Source organism: Lipotes vexillifer, unplaced genomic scaffold (assembly GCF_000442215.2).
Source record: "Lipotes vexillifer unplaced genomic scaffold, Lipotes_vexillifer_v1.1 scaffold773, whole genome shotgun sequence".
NCBI lineage: Eukaryota > Metazoa > Chordata > Mammalia > Artiodactyla > Lipotidae > Lipotes > Lipotes vexillifer.
Window position 1 is genome coordinate 314,594 of NW_006786767.1, and position 21,341 is coordinate 335,934.

At 43.1% G+C, this 21,341-nt stretch overlaps 1 protein-coding gene across 3 annotated transcripts in view; it reads left to right on the plus strand.

Annotated features, from left to right (window-relative positions):
- Positions 1-21,341, plus strand: part of PDZK1 (PDZ domain containing 1) — a 32,861-nt gene that overhangs the window by 9,307 nt on the left and 2,213 nt on the right. Inside the window, exons 2-7 of one of the 3 annotated variants that reach the window (XM_007459364.1) lie at positions 8,283-8,494; positions 9,496-9,742; positions 11,494-11,630; positions 12,859-13,054; positions 15,384-15,580; positions 20,485-20,709. In XM_007459364.1, coding sequence (XP_007459426.1) covers positions 8,285-8,494; positions 9,496-9,742; positions 11,494-11,630; positions 12,859-13,054; positions 15,384-15,580; positions 20,485-20,709 — 1,212 coding nt within the window. In that variant the 5' untranslated portion in view covers positions 8,283-8,284. Of the gene's footprint in view, positions 1-8,279; positions 8,495-9,495; positions 9,743-11,493; positions 11,631-12,858; positions 13,055-15,383; positions 15,581-20,484; positions 20,710-21,341 lie in introns of those variants that run through there. The other 2 variants (XM_007459363.1, XM_007459365.1) reach the window with 2 other exon arrangements.

Genomic DNA, 21,341 nt, shown 5'->3' on the forward strand with positions numbered 1-21,341 from the left:
TGCGGAGCACAGGCTCCAGATGTGCAGGCTCAGCGGCCATGGCTCACAGGCCCAGCCGCTCCACGGCACGTGGGATCTTCCTGGACCGGGACACGAACCAGTGTTCCCTGCATCGGCAGGCGGACTCCCAACCACTGTGCCACCAGGGAAGCCCTGGTTTTTTTTTTTTTGACCTCTTCCTTTCTAACACCCAGTCCAAGTGGGCAGCATTACTTGGAAGATGTATTAAGTCTTGAGCTGCTGTAACAGAATACCACATGACAGAATAACAGAAGCCCATGTGGCCTAAACAGAAATTTATTTCTTCACAGTTCTAGAGGCTAGAAGTCCAAGATCAAGGTGCCAGCCTTGTTGCTTTCTCCTGAGGCCTCTCTCCTTGGTTTGCATATGGTGGCCTTCTTACTGTGTCTTCACATGGCCTCTTCTCTGTGTACATGCACTTCTGTGTCTTCTTATAAAGATGCCAGGCCCCACCTTTGTGACCTTATTTAGCCTTAATTATCTCTTTATAAGGCTCTATCTCCAAACAGTCATAAGGCTTCAACATAGGAATTTTGGGAGTGACAAAACTGATTCCATACAGAAGGGGAGTCTAGGAAATGTATCAAGCGTGGTTAGTAGAAAAAACTGAGCAAGGGTAATAAATCCAGGGAAAGTATACCACTTATGGGGAAACAGACAGAATGAAAAGATGGCCACAGAATTAGGGTATCCTGGCAACTCAGAGCTGAGAGGAGCCAAAAGCACAGCTACGTTCACATTGAGTGGTGACCTTAGAAGACTGAATTGTGCATGTACCACTCTGTGCAACGAGGCCTCTTGAACCCACCGCAAAACTGTGTGTGAGTGAGGTAAGCAGTAATTAGGGAGAGGAATAGGGACCTCTTGTATTTCCTGGACACTAGCCATGGTCAGTGTAAATAAATATTTTGGACATCTGTGTTGTACCTGTCCTGTCAGAGGCCATCTCTGCATGGAGAAATCTGAGAGGACAGGATTGAAGAGTTAATACCATATGTCACTCAGTCCCCTCTGTAGTTCCTCCACCTCTGTCACTTCCATTCTATTCTCACAGCTGCCGGCTGGGGCAGGCCTTCGTTGCATGTGAGTAGGACCATTACAAGAGCCTCTTTCTTGACTTACCTCCAGTATGTCTTTGCTTCAGGCCATCCTTCTTGGAGCCCAACTCTGATCCTGTCATTCCTCTGCTTATAACCTTTGCGTGGTCCCTGACCACCAAACTAAGGCCAGATCCCTTGGGCTGCTATTCGAGGCCTTTACAGTCTAACTTGTCATCCATGACAAGAGGACATCTTGGCTGTCCTCCTGTTGTCTCTTCTTCAGTCACGTTGAGTTTTAGCTCTTCTTTGACCATACCCAAGAACTTTCCTACTTCCATGGCTGAGGTCCACACTATTCTTTGTGGCTAGAATGTTCTCTTCCTACTTCTGTACCTGTTGAAATCCTACCTATCTGTTGTCAATGTCTAAATCAAATCCTGCCTAATTAGTGAAGCTTTCCTTAATTTGTCCCATGTTGTAGGTCTCATGGCATTTGTACTCTGCTCATAGTGGTAGTTCTTTTTGTACTAAAACTTTTCCTTCACCCCCACTTAACTATAAAGTCCTTGAGGATAGAGCTGTTGTTTTACTTTATTCTGTCAACCGCTTAACAGTGTTTTGCGTATAAGTGTGAGGCAAATATTTGTGGCATGGACAAATGAAATCACATTTGGGGTAATATGTCTTCTTGATGTTCAGTAGAATTTTGAGGGGCCTGTGTGCATGATCCCAAACAAGCTGCACCCACTCCCGTATGCTAATTGGAGAATCTAATTGATCGGCCTCAGACAGGAATGGAGTTTGGGTTTCCACCCATAACGTGATGGAGGAGGAGAAATGGCCTCAGCTCTTAGGGTGGTTAGGTTTGCTGCCAGGGGAGGGCCCCCTCAGACTTAATTCTTTGGACAAAGAGCCCATGGGAGCTGTTAAAGGTTGTTTTCAGCTGCTGGATTCTGTTTCCTGGCTCAGAACTAGAACGTGGGGAGGGAGGCAGGGTCACAGCCTTTAGGTTGCCACACACTTCCATGCTGTTGGCCGGGCAGGACTGTGGGCAGAGCTGGATCCTGAGGCCCTCTCCTAACCAGGCTGCCACCTTGGTTTCTCAAGTTGAGTAGAGGTGAGCTCAAGGTAGCCGTTAATATTTCACCCAACCTTGACATTCTTCTCTGACCCATGAGGGTGTTATCCCAAGACTGAGGGGAGAGAAGGGAAGCTGTGAGCAGCAAAGGGTGGTTTTGAGCACTAGTTTCTTAAATTCGTGGGGATTCTAAAAATGCTTATGTTCAGGTTTCAAGCCTGGATTGAGTCAGTAGATCTGAGGTGGGGTTTAATCATCTGTTTTTATAAATCTCTGCAGGTGATTCTGTGGGCCCGCTGGGATTGAGATTAAATTTGTAATTGTGAGGATTAAATGAGATAATGTAGCATGCCTGACATATGGTGAGTTTTTAAATGGTAACGTGATTTATTATTACTGGCATCACCTGATGGTCTATAAATTTACACTGTCAACTAAGTAGCTCTGTTCCCTCAGATGAAACCAGCTGCTGACTTTGGGTAGACAGCTCCCAGGGCTGAGGAGACAAATAAATATCCTCTCATTCTTTCTGACTTCGCTTTTCCAGGAGTTGTCTTTACCTTCCTCAGAAGAATTTGCTCTTCCCTGGCTTGTGTGTTAGCTGATCTATAGCAATTTAAGGATTCTTTTACAAAATAATACCTGGAAGCTTACAGGAGTTAGACAAATAACTCTGCTTTAGAGCACGAAATAATTCGGAGAACCCTGTGTTCCATTTTGTATTGGGATATGCTTTGTGTTCTTCTCAGGTTTCCACTGACCTTGAGACTCTCAAATATTTCTCCGGAGATCATGGATTTTTGATGAGCTAAGTGGCTTTAAGATCCCTTCACTCCTAGCCCTCCCCTGCACTGGAGGGGTACGGGGTGGGGGCTTACAGGCATTCACGCCCATGGTATTTTTTAATGGGACCTTTCCATTTACAGCACCTATCGTGGAACAGGGGACTCTCTGACGTGCCGGGTGACAAGGCAGGCATGCTTCACTACAAGTCCCACTGATGTGGGAATCACCTGAAATGGAGTCTCACTCTTTCTCCAACTAGCCCTGCTGAGGAAGGTCATGTAGGTTCCAGCCCCAAACACACAAACTGAAGGGAAAATGAGGCTTCCTCTTAGCCCGGGCCAATTAAGCTGAACCCTTCTGACTGTCTGAGTCTCACTTTTGTGGTTGTGATCCTCTCAGGAACAGCTCCTGCACGGACTCTTGGCTCTGTGCAGCACCGCTGGGGAGGGTGGGTGTTGACTCGGATCGTGTATGGGTCCATGTTGATGGCTGCCTGGAGCCGGGAGACCTTGGCTACCTTGGCCTTGGGAGAGTCCCCTGGGTCCCACCAGCTATTTTTCTCCTGTGGAAAATAGCCCAGTGGCTTCAGTTCTTTCTTCTCTGGTCACAATCACAGGTCCTACCTACCCTCTGTTATTAGCTAGCCTTCCTGATTTCTAACATGTACCTACTTTTTCTTCTTGACCTTGGATATATTATTGCCTTTCCTGGTAGCAATAATCGAATCCTTTTAGAAGAAGGTGGGGTCTAAAGGTATGATTAATAATAAACTTTGATTAAAAAAATCTCTTTGGCTCTCACCACTGAGTCTTTCCTGCCCACCAGCACTTTGTTCTCCTTCCCACAGACAAGCAACTTTGTTGCCAAAAATTGACTTTTTCCCCCAGAGCTCAGAAATGGTTAGAGCTTTCTTTCATTTCCAGTATTTTATTTTGGCTGTTTGAACTGGGGAGTAAGGCCTGCTGAGGATTTGATGGACTCCAGCCTGAATCAGATGATCGCTGATATGATATTATGGAAATCCATAGGCCTTCACTAACTGCATATCTCTCCACCATAGGGTTCTGATCTCTGGATTCTCAAGAAGCAGAAGATGGGGGTGGGGGCTGAAGAAATAGGACACAGTATCCTTTTTCTTTTTAAACTATTACCTTACTTATTTTTAATTTTTAAAAATTGAGGTATATTTGATTTATGCTATTATATTAGTTTCAGGTATACAGCAGTGATTCAAGATTTTTATAGACTGTACTCCATTTAAAGTTATTATAAAATAATGGCTATATTCCCCGTGCTGTACAATATATCCTTGTAGCTTATTTATTTTATACATAGTAGTTTGTACCTCTTAATCCCCTCCCCCTATCTTGCCCCACCCCCTTCCCTCTCGCCACTGGTAACCACTTGTTTGTTCCCTATATCTGTGAATCTGTTTTAAACAAACAAACAATTCATTTGTTTTATTTTTTAGATTCCGCATATAAGTGATAATATACAGTATTTGTCTTTCTCTGTCTGACTTATTTCACTAAGCACAGTACCCTCCAAGTCCATCCATGTTGTTGCAAATGGCTAAATTTCATTCTTTTTTATGGCTGAGTAGTGTTCCATTGTGTGTGTGTGTGTGTGTGTGTGTGTGTGTGTGTGTGTGTGTATCACATCTTCTCTATCCATTCATCTGTTGATGGACACTTGTGTTGCTTCCATATCTCGGCTATTGTAAATAATGCTGCTATGAACATTGGGGTGTGTATCTTTTCAAATTAGTGTTTTCATTTTCTTTGGATATATACCAAATAGGAGTGGAATTGCTGGATCATATGGTAGTTCTATTTTTAATTTTTTGAGGAACCTCCATACTGTTCTCGTTAGTGGCTGCACCCATTTACATTCCCGCTAACAAGTGTACGAAGGTTCCCTTTTCTTCACATCCTCATCAACATTTGTTAATTGTGGTCTTTTTGATGATAGCCATTCTGACAGGTGTGAGGTGAATGATATCACACTGTGGTTTTGATTTGCAAGAAAAGGAGGAAGAAACAGGAAACAGTATCCTTAAATACAGACATCCTTCCTAGTTAGGCCCTATGTTCCAGAGTTCCAGGCATCCTTATCATGGAGCAGTGACAGCGTCTTGCTAAAGTGACTGATGCCAGCCCTGATTTAGGGGCCAGTATAAACCAGGCTGTGGACTAGACAAACCCAGGACTGGAGCTGGACCAGAGCCCAGCCCTCTTGATTCCTAGTTGAACTGTCTCTCTACAAGATGGCACAGGAAACAAACAATTTCAGGGCCCTATGTAAGGCCAAGCTTTGGGGGTTTTGATCACCTTTCTCTATCGGTACAGTTGAAGGTGTTAAATATTTGGTGTGGGGGGCAGCATTAATCCTTTAGTGGCTGAATTGTGGGAAGAGCAGACAGGGTGGAAGGACGTAATCTGGGCCTGAGGACAGCAGCTGTTTCCCACCCAGAGTGGTAGCATTTCTATCAGTATTTTTTTTTTTTTTTTTAGTTCTATCAGTATTTTTATCGGTGTGAACTGGCTCTAATTCTTTGTGCTTCAGCCATAGGTGTGAAAAGAAACTCTGATTTTTTTTTTTTAGATCTATCAGTATTTTTATCGGTGTGAACTGGCTCTAATTCTTTGTGCTTCAGCCATAGGTGTGAAAAGAAACTCTGATCTCGAACACCTGAGGTTTCAAAGACATAAGTGCAGATCTGAGTGATTACTGTCTGACTGTTTGAAACTTAAAGAAAGAAAGAAACACACAAACAACTTGAGATTTTGCCCAGAAACAGGGATTTGTGTTTCCTTGTATATCAGGCTTTCAGGTCTCTATTGAGATACAGGAAAACTTTGTTTCTTTTCTCCCCAAACATTGGACCACCCTACGAGCAAGGAGGATTCATCTTCTATCCTTGAGAAAAAGAGTAAGATCCGTGGCTGCCATTGCAGAGTGTGAGAGGGCTGAATTGTAGGGGTGGGTACCTTAGAAACGAGCATTCATACGCTGATCAGAAACAGACTCATCTCTTGATGAAAACATAGCAGCTAATGGCCCTTATTTTGAATAGTTTTAAAGACATGTTTCGAATTTTGTAGGATTTGGATGAGGTTTCTCTATAATTATTGATACTTCCAAATTTCAGAGGGCTTTTATTTTTTTTCCCTTCAAGGCTTTTCAAGCCTATGAAATTGAGGGCTGATAGGGATCTAGGGGTAAGTTTGGACATAGATGTGGATTCCAGTTGGAAAACGGAATGCTTGCAGGCTGGATGATCAGTAGAAAGAAAAGTCATGGGTCAGAGTCAGAGGGGCCACACACAGGTTCCTGCATGTGAGGAAGCCCCACTCTGGCGCTGCCCTCTCCTCCCCTAACTCCCTACTTCCCCCCTTTCCTCTCAAAGCAGCATCTTCCTGGCGGTTGGTCATGATAAGACAGAGCTGCAATGCTCTCCCAGGTGTGGACGGTGATCATGGTGACTGTGGTTTCACTTTTCTCTGCCCTTGATCCTCATTGGGGTGGGCTTAGGCCTCAGGCCCTCATAAGAGATCACTTGAAACATTGTCTATTTATTTTTTTATTTAAAAAATTTTTTATTGGAGTATAGTTGATTTACGCTGTGGTGTTAGTTTTCGGTATACAACAAAAGTGAATCAGTTTTACATATACATATATCCACTCTTTTTTTTTTTGATTCTTTTCCCATATGGGCCACTACAGAGTATTGAGTAGAGCTCCCTGTGCTATACAGTAGGTTCTTGTTAGTTATCCATTTTATATAGACTAGTGTGGAAACATTGTCCATTTATTTCTTGTTTCCTTGGCTTCTTAGTCATTCATGCCCCTGGTGGCTTGGCTGCCAGACCCTGCAATAGCCGAGGGATAGGGCCGTGGGAGGCTTTCTGCCCCGTTTGTACTGTATGTTTCTGTGGGCACAAAAGTCAGAGGTGGCCATCTCCAATCACCATTGTGTGGCTTCTAGGGAGCCTGGAGCTCTTTGTTGTCTCTCCTCCACCCTCCACCCCCATACCCTGTGCGGTCATCTGCTCCTGTCCCTCCAGGAGAAACGGATGGTTTATTCTGAGTTACTGGAGGGAGCTGTGACGAGGGGAACATGAGGGCTTGCCGTGCAGGCAGTTTAATCAGCAGAGTCTAGCCTACTGCTCTCGGTCCTCTGCTCTACACCAGCAGTTCTTGGCCTCTATTCTCAAGTGCTCAAGCCAGGAGGTGTTGGGGACCCTTGGCAGGAATCTTTTTTTTTTTTTTCAATTTTATTGAAGTATAGTTGATTTACAATGTTGTGTTAATTTCTACTGTGCAGCAAAGTGATTCAGTTATACATATTTTTCATATTATTTTCCATTATGTTTTATCACAGGATATTGAATATAGTTCCCTGTGCCTAGCAGGAATCTGATCCTTAATGACTGGGTGCCAGGGCCCCAAGCTGTTGGTTTTCACACTTTTCCTTTCCTCCTCCTGTGGCCCGGAGCCTTGCTCTTGCAATGGGGTGAAAGGAGGGGCAGGATGGGTGGAAACGGAAGCGCTTCAGGAGGGAGAGATCTAACGTGGCAGCGGGAATCCTCTCTCTGTTGGGCATCCCTACTCTGTTCTGACTAGAACTTCAGCATCCTAGAAACCACTTTTCTATCTGTTTCCAATGTACCAGGTCAGCTCTCAGGCCTGGCTTCTCTGATTTTTAATTGTTTGAGGTCTTCCTTATCTTGTCTCACCTCACCACTCCTACTAATTCTTCAGGTCTTGGGAAAGTCATTTCTCCAGAAAGCCATTCTTAATTCTTCCCACCCCATTCCCTACTACCAAGACCCTCTGTTATATTCTCCCTTAACACTCTGTTCTTCCCTAGTAGATCATTCATCCCATGTTTCTGTAGAAACATGTTGTCCCTGATATGAGAGGCAAAGTATAGGTCTGTCTTATCCACAGATTTATCTTCAATGCCCAGAACTTGGCAAGCTCTTCAAATATTTAAATGAAAGTGGACTTGGATTTCCTTAAAATTTTTAGGTAATGTATTTGGAACTAATTTCTTTTGGTCAGGGGACAAAGGGGAATTTGGTTTTGGAGCTATTGAAATGGAAACATCTCTGTCCAGTACCTAGCCGAATACATGGGTCTGAAATTCATGTGAAAGGTCATCTTCGGGGAGAAATAGATTTAGAAGTCACTAGCAAGTCCTGGAAGGTGGCTTCCTATACCCCGAATGTTGCTACCTGAACAGTCTGGATTTGGTGTGACAGAAAAATAGAGGTATAGGAAATGGAGGACAGATTTCTCACCCCAGTTAGATTTTCTGTCTTGTGGATTTACCCATTTGTTTTTCATCACAGAAATGGCCTCCACCTTCAACCCCCGAGAATGCAAGCTGTCTAAACAGGAAGGGGAAAGCTATGGCTTCTCCCTGCGAATTGAGAAGGACACTGATGGCCACCTGGTCCGGGTGGTTGAGAAGGGTAGCCCAGCAGAGAAGGCAGGTCTCCAGGATGGAGACAGAGTTCTTAGGATTAATGGTGTCTTTGTGGACAAGAAAGAGCATACACAGGTAAATGGGACATTTGGGGTTCTTCTGCTTCTAGGATTTCTTCAGCTCCCACATCTCTGCTGATTCTAGTTTTGGGGGTCAGTGGAGCCTTCCTGGCTGCCACTGGCAAGGCAGGACACCTTTATGGCTATATTCTGCCAGCTAATCAAGTCTCCCATGATTAACCAAGAACTGTAAAAATTATTCCTAGGTTTGAATAGTGTCATGTCTAATGTGCATTGCATATTTGCTACATGAAAGGAACTATACTAGGCAATTTCATACTCATTATTTTGTTAAATCCCCACCACAACTCATGAGGTTCATATTACTATTTCATAGATGAGGAAGTGGAGGCTCAGTCACCTTAGCTTGCTAATGTGTTCGTGTAGTGAACGTGGGGGAGGGTCTGACCTTACCCCAATTCTGTCTGCCTCTAAGTGGGTGCTCTTTTCACTGTACTATGCTGTCTCCATAGACCCAGGAGGACCTGTTGTGCTCTAGGGCAGCATTCGTCCCTGGAAAGAACCAGTCCTAGTAAAAGTCCCCTGGGCTAGGGCTTCCCTGGTGGCACAGTGGTTGAGCGTCCGCCTGCCGATGCAGGGTACACGGGTTCGTGCCCCGGTCCGGGAAAGTCCCACATGCCGCGGAGCGGCTGGGCCCATGAGCCATGGCCGCTGAGCCTGCGCGTCTGGAGCCTGTGCTCTGCAACAGGAGAGGCCACAACAGTGAGAGGCCTGCTACAGCAAAAAAACACACACAAAAAAATAAAAGTCCCCTGGGCTAGGGTTGGGCTATAACAGTAGTGCTAGAGGCCCAGCCTAATATGTACCTGGATCTCGGGAGGGGCCTGGGCAGAGAGGGCTGGGGCACGATCTGCTAACTATTCTGGTGTCAGGGGTCAGCTAGTAGAATCTCCAGGGCCAGATAATGAGCCAGATGGTGAGCCCTCCCCTGGCCCCCACCCCGGTGGTTGATAGAGGGTTATTGTTAAAGTTAACCTTTTTCTTTCTTCCTGCTAGGTTGTGGATCTGGTCAGAAAAAGTGGGAATTCAGTGATTTTACTGGTCCTGGATGGGGATTCTTATGAGAAAGCTATGAAAAAACAAGTAGATTTGAAAGAGTTGGGTCAAAGTCAGGAGTCGAGTTTGAATGATAAGAAGCTGCCCTCTGTGATGAATGGAGGAGCACAGACTTGGACACAGCCACGGCTCTGCTACCTGGTGAAGGAGGGGAGTAGTTATGGCTTCTCTCTGAAAACTGTCCAAGGTGAGCTTGAGGGTGGGGCAGGGACAAACAGCTTTCCAGAAGAAAGATACTGTTATCTGTTAATGACGCCTTTGACTAATTTTCAGTTGCTATGGAGATTCAACAGCAGCCTCTCTCTCCCTTTCCCTCCCTGGCCTTTCCCTTGCTTTGCACAGTTGTGCAAAGACACAGCAGCACTGTGTGGGGGACACTGGGCACTCTGGTCCCCCAGTGTTTGTCAGGCTGAGCCTTTGAGGCCAGAGGGTTAGAGGGTTGATGCTTCTTCGTGGGTAAAGACGGAGGGGAGAATGGAGAAAAAGAGGCAAGAGAAGGGAGGTTCTCCACGATAGCCACTCTTGAATTAGAATGATATCTCTTTTCATCTCTCAGAATGCCCAGGTAGTCACTTATTCAAAAAATTCTTGAGTACCTATTTATGTATCAGCCACTCTTACAGTTGCTGAGGACACTGCAAAAATCCCCACCCTCCTGTGGCATTTAAATAGTACCCTCAGCTGTGGCCAAGCTCTGTCGTGACTTCCTGACCTCTAGCTGAGAGGTACAGTGATTTGAGAAATCCCAACCATCAGAAAACACTAGAAGTTCTGTTTCTAGAATTTCAGAGCTGCAGGCTGACCCACGCTCAGTTGACCATTGTTTTCTAATGATTCCACTGGGATTGAAGTTGGAACCATAGCTGTGTTAGCCTTTTGGTTCCACCTCTAAGGTTGCTCCTTCCCTGTTCTTTCTGGTATTGGAGAGGTACTCATAGTGGGTCATAATTTGGTAAGTGCTAAACAGCAGACCAATTGTAAACATAAAATAGTTTCCAAGGCTTATTTAACCTGTAGCAAGAGAAATCAACTAGCTATAAGAGGTATTTCTCAAGTTTGTCAGTTATTAAAACACAGTGATGTAGGTGGTCAAGGGAAGCTTGGCATTTCTCAGAGGTTGGTTATCAGTAAAATGGTAAAAAAAAAAAAAAAAGAAAAAAAAAAAGAAAAAGAAATTGTAATTCAGACTCTACTCATTTGGCCTTTGTGTAATGTCCATGGTGAATGGTTTAGGTTAGTGTTATGAAGAAAATTTTTTCTTCATGACAAATACATAACAAGGTAACAGGAGAAATGTTAAGTATTTAAGGAAGCAGAGTTTAAATTACTGTTATTCTTTGCAAATTGTTTATGTAGTCATTATGAAGTTACCCTTTGCCTAGGCTGATATATTAATATCTTGAAAGAACTGACAGCATTTCTTTAAGAAGCACCTAAATCATACCACCTACTAATACACAATGACTGTGCAGATGCTTTCCTCTCCTCCTGTGCCTCTGCTCTCTTTAGCCTGCATCAGTGAGATTTCTTCACTCCACTGGATGTGGTGGTTGGTGATAGCATTAATTAAAGAGGACAGAGTGGAGCAGACGACTTCTAATTCTACAAATGCAAAGAAAGGGAGTATGACACAGGGATGCAGTGTGGCCATGACTTGGTACTTTCTGGTTCAAGAAGCCAGTGCCACCTGAGATTGCTTCTTTGCATTTAGTTGGGCTCAGAAATCCTATTTAGATCAACAAAAGCCAACTGAGTAATGGCTCTGTCAAGTTTTGCGCTATGAGCTCTAATTGTCATTCTAAATCAGAAGCCAAAGTCTATTTGAGTTAGCCCTAAAATTTGAAGTTCTAATTTTGTCTTATTGGGAGAAAACCCTTTGCTGTTGGACTTTCTGTGTAATGGAGTTGTGACACTTGTTCACCTGTTACCCTCTTTCAGGTAAAAAGGGAGTGTGCATGATTGATATCAAACCTCAAGGTGTGGCTATGAAAGCAGGAGTCCTGGCTGATGATCGCTTGATTGAAGTGAATGGAGAGAATGTAGAGGATGCCACGCATGAGGAGGTGGTTGAAAAGGTATATCCCAAAGGAGTACTTTTCTTACCGTATCTTTTACTCTGCTCTCATTGGAAGTGACAGGAAGACAGGAATGGTAGTTTATGACAGGAGGACTATAATAATGGGAAGCTAACCCTTTGTATTAAGAGCAGACAGACTCACTAGTGGTATAAAGTGTTAATATAGGGTTTTGGAATAAGGCCTTTGCTAGTTTCATGTTGTCTTGAAGAAAAGTGTTCTAAAGAACCATTAACTTTATCTTTTGGATCTTATTTGTAATTGATTGGAATTAATTCCAATTTAGAGGGGGGTTGGAATCCCCCTCTAAATTTATAATAAAGGGAATGTTGAGCCAATGTTACTAAAATGTTTTAATACAAGCTGGAAGATAACCAGTGTGGTGATGAATATTGAGCTACACATGGGGAGTATTTGAAGACCTGTTATATCCCAAATCTTATGTCTAGCATGGTTCCATGACACATGGAAAACACTCAGAGGTTTTTTTTTTTAAATAAATTTATTTACTTATAAATTTAAAAAATAAATTTATTTATTTATTCTTGGCTGCGTTGAGTCTTCATTGCTGCGCGTGGGCTTTCCCTAGTTGCGGTGACTGTGGGCTACTCTTCGTTGCCGTGTGCGGTGGCTTCTCTTGTCACGAAGCGCGGGCACTAGGCGCGCAGACACCAGTAGTTGTGGCTCGTGGGCTCTACAGCACAGGATCAGTAGTTGTGGCACACGGGCTTAGTTGCTCCGCGTCATGTGGTATCTTCCCGGACCAGGGCTCGAACCCGTGTCCCCTGCAATGGCAGGCAGATACCTAACCACTGCACCAAAAGGGAAGTCCGGCAGAAGTTTTCCTTTGGGGTCATATGGAACCTTGAAAATTGACCAACTTTATCTTCTCTTGGTAGAAGGATTTTTCAAAGTAGACCTTTAGTTTCTTTTTCAAACTCCTTTCCTAGTCTTCACCTATATACCTTTCTGGGTACACAGCTTTCACTTGGGTTCAGTTAGCATCTGTGTGGGTGAGGTCATACTTAAGAAGGCGAAAAACGACAACTGTATGAGGGAAGATACATAATACCAGTGAGGTGGTAGAAAACAGTATTACAGCTTAAACTCAGGCCTCACATCTCATATTTCCTATTGAATCTATAGACTGTGTGCCTAGAAACTTTCCTATTTCCCAGCATCATTCTTGGAGATTGATGTTGGTCCTCACCTGTGTATGCTGTTGCAGGTGAAGAAGTCCGGAAGCTGCGTCATGTTCCTGCTGGTGGACAAGGAAACTGACAAGCACCATAGTGAGCAGAAGATAAAATTCAAGAGAGAAACAGCCAGTTTGAAACTGCTACCCCACCATCCCCGGGTTGTGGAGATGAAGAAGGGAAGCAATGGCTATGGTTTCTATCTGAGGGCAGGCCCAGAACAGAAAGGTAAGGCACTAGAGGAGCAGAAAACCTGGCAGTGTAACCATCCAATTCATCATCCCAGTCCGACTCCAGAGTTCCTTTAGGCCCCCCAACCCCCCCATCAGATTCATGAAGGAAGTACTAAGAAACTAGGAAGCATAGCTGGGTCAGTTTAACTCCGTGCATATGGGGGCCTGATGATAGGCGTCCCTAGGTTTCCACAGCAGAATTATAAGGCAGAATTTTGGATCTGGGCAGTAGTATGCTGGTAAATTGGCTCTCTGGAAAAAAAAAAAACCCTAATTTGTAGCATGTGTTGTTTTTTTGTGGTGTAAATACTCCCACCATGTCTGATTTCAAGCCACCAACATGCTGGCACAGAATGCAAAGTTGCGAAGTGTTTTCATGAGCTGGTGTGAGGCAGCTCCTACACACCCCTAGGTCTGAGGCAGAGGGTGGGTTGGGATCTGGGACTTGAAGAGAACCAGGAGTCTTTCTGGTTCCTTGTAATTCAATGAGGAAAGAACTAAGGTCCTCCTACAGAAGCTGAATACATTAAAAAAATGTAGGTTCAGGCCATGTGAACTGTTATTCACCCAGAAGTTGCTATTTTCTTTTAATCATATATTTATATTAATTTATGAAACATTAATTTGGTTCATATAATGTAAAAACATCCTCAGGGCCCTTGAGAATATCAAGTGAATCAGACAAGAATTCTTCAGTCAAGAAGCCTCTTGTTTAGTAGAGGAGATAAGACATGTGTGTCCATAACTGAAGGTAGATGGTGAGAAGCACCTTAATACAGGGCAGATAAAATACTGTGGAAATTCAATGGAGCAAGTTTTTCTCACTAAAAATGTACTGGGAGCCCTCTTAGTAAAGGCAGCACTTGAGCTCAGGCTTTGTAGTATGAATAGAATATGGGCAAGTTGATGGAGTGGGGACAGGAAGGCCAGTTCATGAAGACAGGACTGTGTGAATAAAGCAGGAAAACACAGGCACAGTTTTATTGGCATCTAATGTGTAGCACAGAAAACCAAGTTAGAAAGGTTGGCTGGCGAGAAATGATAGACCTTTAGTGCGTGTTGAGGAGTTTGGACTTGTTTCTATAGTCAGCGGGGAGTTAAATGTTTTTTGAACAGTGTGAGAGAGAAGAAAAATTAAGCCTACGGTGTCTCGGGAGCTTTACACATCTCAATTACTCCTAATAATTCTGCAAAAATTGCTGAAATTGAGGACTTGAAGAAGATAGGATAATTTCTATAAGGTCAAACAGTTAGCTGTGGTACAGCTAGGATCAAATTCAGGTCTGTTTAGTTCCAAAGCCCATGTTCATGCTGTTGCCCTGGGGAGTGACTCGGTCAGACATTGCATCAGGATGAATCTGGAGGCAGGTCTGCATTGGAAAAGGGGAGCATTAAGGACAGGGAGAGCAACTGGTAAGGTGCTGTGGCAGTTTAGGCAGAATTTCAGGTAGAGGATCTAGGGCTTGAGAAGAGGAGATGTCTAAAAATATTAAGGTAGCACTGAAGGACTTGGCTGATTAGGCATGAGGAGTGGATGCTGAGGAAGAATCAGGTGCGAAGTGTCAGTGCCTGGGGAGATGGTGCTCCCACTAACAGGTGACCAAGATGAGGGAGACAGGCCAAGATGATTTTTGGTTTGAATACAGTACATTGGAGGAATCTATGGGATATCCAGTTGGGGATGCCAAGCAGCTAGCTGGAAAAGTGAAACTGGAGCTTGTTAAAACTGAATGAAGGACAAAAAAAAGTGTGAGAGATCTGGAGGCACCTGGTGAAGATAGTTTAAGTCACGAGAATAAGGCTAAAGACACATCCTTGTGGCGTGCACACACAAACGCGTTCACAACTGAATTTGCCCAACTGCTACGAAAATGCCAGCATGGGTTTCCAATAGGGTCTGAATTCTTTGGTTTTGTTCATCATTCTTCCCTTCCCCCTTTTTTCTTTACGGCAACTTCTACATAAGATGTACAGATACAAGTATGCACACGGACTTGCTGGGACTTTGCTGACCCTTCTTACTGCTGAGCATGCTATTTTGTTAAGATCGAATCCCAAACACTTTTAGTAACAACATTCTTTAAAACCCTTTCATTATTAATGGCTGGGTTTGTTCTTGGAATGAGTTCTGACCAAAGAATGAGGCTGGATAGGATGTGTATAGACATCCTAGGGTGCCAGTGGGAAGGACAGGAGTTGTACTACTCAGCATGCCTTTTATATCTATTTTATAAGGGCTTTAGGTTCCAGCAGAAATCCCCCAGTTTGTTTTTTAGTGGTCTTTCTGATAATTTTAGTAATTTTTTTTTGGTGGGGGTGAGTAGGTCAAATCGTTAAGGACATAGATTCCGGAAGTCCAGCAGAGAAGGCTGGCTTGAAGAACAATGACCTGGTGGTTGCTGTCAACGGCGAGTCTGTAGAGTCCCTCGATCATGACAGTGTGGTGGAAATGATTAAAAAGGGTGGAGACCAGACTTCACTGTTGGTGGTGGACAAAGAGACGGAAAACATATATAAACTGGTAAGTAATACAAGGCCACATATTCATGAATTAAGGTTGGGTCCATTCAGTCATGCCCTCAAACTTTGGCTAAGTTACCACTTTGATCTTCATACTGGAAGGGGCATAAAATCATCATAAAGGCTGCATTGAAGCTCAAATTGGTAGAGTAAGAGAATGCCAAGTGATTGGTACATGACTTTTAAGTCCTTAGATTTAAGATTTTGGAAGAATTTGCAAATATAACTGCAGAATCTCTCTTGGTGACCTGGGAAAAACCTAGGAACAATAGCCTGGAAATAAGCAGATGTAGCCCTAACTTTCCCAAATAGGGAATAATAGGATTTTAAACTATAGACCAATACATTCTATCAATCCCATGTAAAAGCCTAGAAAGGATTATTAAACAGTTTATAAGCAAGGGAGTAGAAACACAGATTCACCAAGACCAATTGGTGTCAAACTAACCTTATTTCCTCTAATCACAACAGCTATTATCTGCACATTTTAAGGTTTTTATAACAGTTCTGTCACAAGAACTGAGGTTCACTCTAGCTTAGCAGACATTTGGAGGCCTCCTAAGGCACCATCTGCCTTGCTGGGTATTGGTCACAAAAATGAACAAAGATGAACTTGTTCTATGTGATATGCAATAATAGAAGCATCCAAAGGTGTATAAGTGATATAGAGGGAGGACTATTATGAGAGGTGGTGGTAGTACTAGCCTCCTATTTATTTATTTATTTATTTATTTATTTTTGTGGTACGCGGACCTCTTACTGTTGTGGCCTCTCCCGTTGCGGAGCACAGGCTCCGGACACGCAGGCTCAGCGGCCATGACTCACAGGCCCAGCCGCTCCTCGGCATGTGGGATCTTCCCGGACCGGGGCACGAACCTGTGTCCCCTGCATTGGTAGGCGGACTCTCAACCACCGCGCCACCAGGGAAGCCCCCTAGCCTCCTTTTTAGATGAAAAAAATGGAACTTAGACTAAGTGATGATTGGTGAAAGTCACACAGCTTAGCAGACTGAAGCCGGTGTGTGAATGCAGGTTTTATTATGCCATAATCCCTCCCAGCACAACATTTTGATTAGATACTTCAAGACACTTGTCTTGATGACACTCTGCCCCTATCCAAAAAATGCAATTTAAGGTTACATTAATTGACACTTAGCTTCTGGAGATGGTAGTATTACTGTACTGAGTTGGTCAGATTATACCTGAAATTACCAGTAATGTAATCTTGGGTAAGTTACCCTCCCTGTGCCTGTTTCTTTCGTTGTAAAATGGGCGTAGCTACAGTGAAGGGTGGCTATGAGTGTTAAATGAGTTAATATTTGGAGCATTCAGAATAATGCCTGGCACATATAAATGTTTGTTAAATCAACATTCTGTCCTGTTCTGAGAACCTCACTTTAAGGCCAGTGTCAAGAAAGGGAACCAGGGCAGAGGTTTCGTAAGACACTATGTGAATATTTCTCTTGAATAAGCATAGACTCTGGGGAAGAAAGAACATCTTCAAGAATTTGAAAGGCTAAATGGTAACTATGTAAGGTGATGGATGTGTTAATTTAACTTGATTGTGGTAATCATTTCACAATGTATATGTCTAGCAAATCATGTGTACACCTTGAATATATACAATTTGTCAATTATACTTCATTAAAGCTGGGAAAATGTATGAAGCAAAAATTGACCAAATTGTAAAGAGAAATACAGTTCTACAATAATAGTTGGAGACTTCAATATCCCACTCTCAATACTGGATAGAACAACCAGACAGAAGTAAGGAACTAGAGGACTTGAACAACACAAACCAGCTAGATCTAACAGACATACACTCTATCCAACAACAGAATACACATTCTTCTCAAGTGCACAAGGGATATTCTCCAGAACAGACAATATGTTAGGCCACAAATTAAGTCACAACAGCCAAAAGATGTAATCAACCCAAGTGTCCACTGACAGATGAATGGATTTAAAAAATGTTATATATATATTATATATCTCTATACTATCTATCTATATCTATCTAATGAATTTGGAAGGCTATTATGTGCAGGAAGCAGACTTATTTTTGAGGTGTTCTGTGGGGCACAGCTTGACCAAATAGAGAAGGCACAGGGAGCTAGCTTTTGGCTTAAGGACAACTGAAGCTGCCAGGAACAAGCTCTGGAGAGCAGGGAGCTCCCAGTTGGTGGAAAAAATCAAGCAGAAGTCAGGAGGTCACTGCTGTAGCTGTTGTAAAGGGAATTCTGGCATCAAGCCCTTGTCAATGCCTCTTAAACTTATGACAGCATGACTGAACTATAATTTTAATGTTTTGGTTAATATGAGAGAAATTGGACCTAAAAAGATGCTTGCTGCCATCTTCTTCCTCCGTCTTCACTACCCACTCCACCCCAAAGGAAGTTCCATAGATGGGTAGGTGGGAGGTGGCTGGATCTTTGATATATATCAGTGAATAAAACAAACACCTAAACAGTTCCTGGAACATACTAGACACCAAATATTTGAGTGAAGAATGAGTAAAAACTCATTAAGTGTTTAATGTTACTGTCCTCTGCCTCAAGATTAGCTGCTACTGTCAGATACAGTTGATTTGCTTGTTTGGGTAGTGATATCAGTGGTATTTTTGCATGTGATGAGTCACTTTGACAGTTTTCCACATTCTATTTTATTTTTTAAATTTATCTTTGGCTGCATTGGGTCTTTGTTGCTGTGCACGGGCTTTCTCTAGCTGCGGCGAGCGGGGGCTACTCTTCATTGTGGTGCGTGGGCTTCTCATTGCGGTGGCTTCTCTTGTTGCTCTAAGCACACGGGCTTCAGTAGTTGTGGCTTGCAGGCTCTAGAAGGCAGGCTCTGTAGTTGTGGTGCATGGGCTTAGTTGTTCCACGGCATGTGGGATCTTCCCAGACCAGGGATTGAACCCATGTCCCCTGCATTGGCAGGCGGATTCTTTTTTTTTTTTTTTTACATCTTTATTGGAGTATAATTGCTTTACAATGGTGTGTTAGTTTCTGCTTTATAACAAAGTGAATCAGTTATACATATACATATGTTCCCATATCTCTTCCCTCTTGCGTCTCCCTCCCTCCCACCCTCCCTATCCCACCCCTCTAGGTGGTCACAAAGCACCGAGCTGATCTCCCTGTGCTATGCAGCTGCTTCCCACCAGCTGTCTGTTTTACGTTTGCTAGTGTATATATGTCCATGCCACTCTCTCACTTTGTTACAGCTTACCCTTCCCCCTCCCCATATCCTCAAGTCCATTCTCTAGTAGGTCTGTGTCTTTATTCCTGTCTTGCCCCTAGGTTCTTCGTGGCATTTTTTTTTCTTAAATTCCATATATGTGTTAGCATACGGTATTTGTCTTTCTCTTTCTGACTTACTTCACTCTGTATGACAGACTCTAGGTCCATCCACCTCATTACAAATAGCTCAATTTCGTTTCTTTTTATGGCTGAGTAATATTCCATTGTATATATGTGCCACATCTTCTTTATCCATTCATCTGATGATGGACACTTAGGTTGTTTCCATCTCCTGGCTATTGTAAATAGAGCTGCAATGAACATTTTGGTACATGACTCTTTTTGAATTATGGTTTTCTCAGGGTATATGCCCAGTAGTGGGATTGCTGGGTCATATGGTAGTTCTATTTGGCAAGCGGATTCTTAACCACTGTGCCACCAGGGAAGCCCCCAATTTTCCACATTTTAAAGAGAAAGAAATGTGGGAAGATTTGCAAGTATATCATTGAAAGGTCTGAAGTTAGCTGCATTAGGTAACTAGCAGGTTCTGTGCTGGTGCTACTCTTGATAAGAAAGGAAGATGTGGTCTTGGGGTTAGTAAGACAGATGATACCAGGACCCCAAATCCAGTTTTATCCAGGTTGCTGAGCAGTATGATTTGAGGCAGTGCACACGTACTCACCTTCAATTGCTTGTTTTTCTACTCATTGCCTAACAAATGTCCTGGATGCTTGTGGGCAATAATTTAACTACTGATCCAAGATCTTACTATACCCAAATATACCCTTTTAATTCTCTCAACTAAAACCCACACTCAGCTAAACTCTTCATTCTGTAACACAAACCAGTCATATGTTTCCTGTTCTCTGCCTCTTTTATATTTGAGACCATCACTGCCTTCTTCACATGGATGGTCTGGGAGTTGAGATGGATTAGAAGTATTTAAAGATAGTGAGGAGTCTGGCTTAACAGAAGTGTCAGCTAATGGTTACAATAATAAATAGTAAAATAAATTGAGCACAGCAGATACAGGACTGGAGGGGGAGGGGGAGAAGCAAGTAGCAAATGGTTGGAATTGACTTTTGTTACCATATGTGATCACATGATTGCCAACCTCCTCTACCCCCTCCTTCAATTAATTACTGCGTGTAATTCAAATAGTGGTAAAGATAATGTCTCATGTTTCACTTTCTCTAATGTGTTTAAGGAGCTCTGAAGAGTTCTGAAGACCATCTTATTGAAGGGGAAGGGCCAGGTGAACCTGCTCTGCATGAGGTACTGGGCAAGTCACTCAATGTCTATAATCTCCTAACGGGGAGATTGCCTATGGTTTGTTCAGTGACTCGCTCACTATCATGGAATCAGAATAAACTGGCAGTTCTGTTAGACTTATTTTTGGATCTTTGTACAACATTCTATACCGCTTTTATTTTATATATATTTACATTTGTTTACATGTTTACACTCATTACTCTATAACCAAGCTCAATATTCCTTTATACCTTTTCTGTTTGGGGTAGTAGAGAAATTTTACAGCCCACAGCCAGATGTATCTGGAAGAGGAGTGGAACATGGAGGATACCTTATAAATTAAACCAGCACATTTAATAAAGTGTAACTTCCCATACTTACAATTAATGGGGTTTTTTCCCCTTTATTTTCAAAAGGCTGGCTTTTCTCCATTACTCTACTATCAAAATCAAGAACTGCCTAATGGGTCTGTCAAGGAGGCTCCAGTTCCTACGCCTGCCCCTCTGGAGGTCTCAAGCCCAGATACTACAGAGGAAGTAGCAGATCATGAGCCTAAACTCTGCAGGCTGGTCAAAGGTGAAGATGGCTATGGCTTTCACTTAAATGCAATTCAGGGTCAGCCAGGCTCATTCGTCAAAGAGGTATGGTGATCTGGTTCCGGCAGCCCAACGAACAGTCACAATTAGGAGAGTCCCAGTTTCTCCCACTCACTGATAGCTCAGTAAAAAGGTTACATTGAAGGCTTACACTGAGAGTCTCATGGGGGTTCAAATAATGCTGTTATGGTCTTGTACCCTTTAAGATAGGTACTAATACATCCTAAGCTCACATCTTTCATTTCTTAAACATCTGTTCCACCTAATTGTCTCTATAGATACTTTCAAATCAAATACTGTAAACAGAGTGAGTTGTCATGACTGTGGTGACAGTCACTAATGATTCTGGGAGTGGTACTTGTTTGCTTCTGTGCATTTGGCATAATGCCCCTACCCTGCAGGGACTGACAGTGAGGAGACTATCTCTACAGCTCTCAAGTTGGGGACAAAGAAGGCAGACCTATGAAATCTAATGCCTTCAATCCAGAAGACATATGATATTCAACCACTGTGACACTACTCATTTGAGTACAGAAGTTGTAGCTTTCATAAGGAAAAAAGCAGTAGAGCACCATTCTCAACTTCTCTACCTCAAGGAGAAATAATAACATGGTTAAGAATAAATTCTCAATGTCCTCATCTCTCCTCTGAAGAATAGCTAGTCTAACATTCTGTTA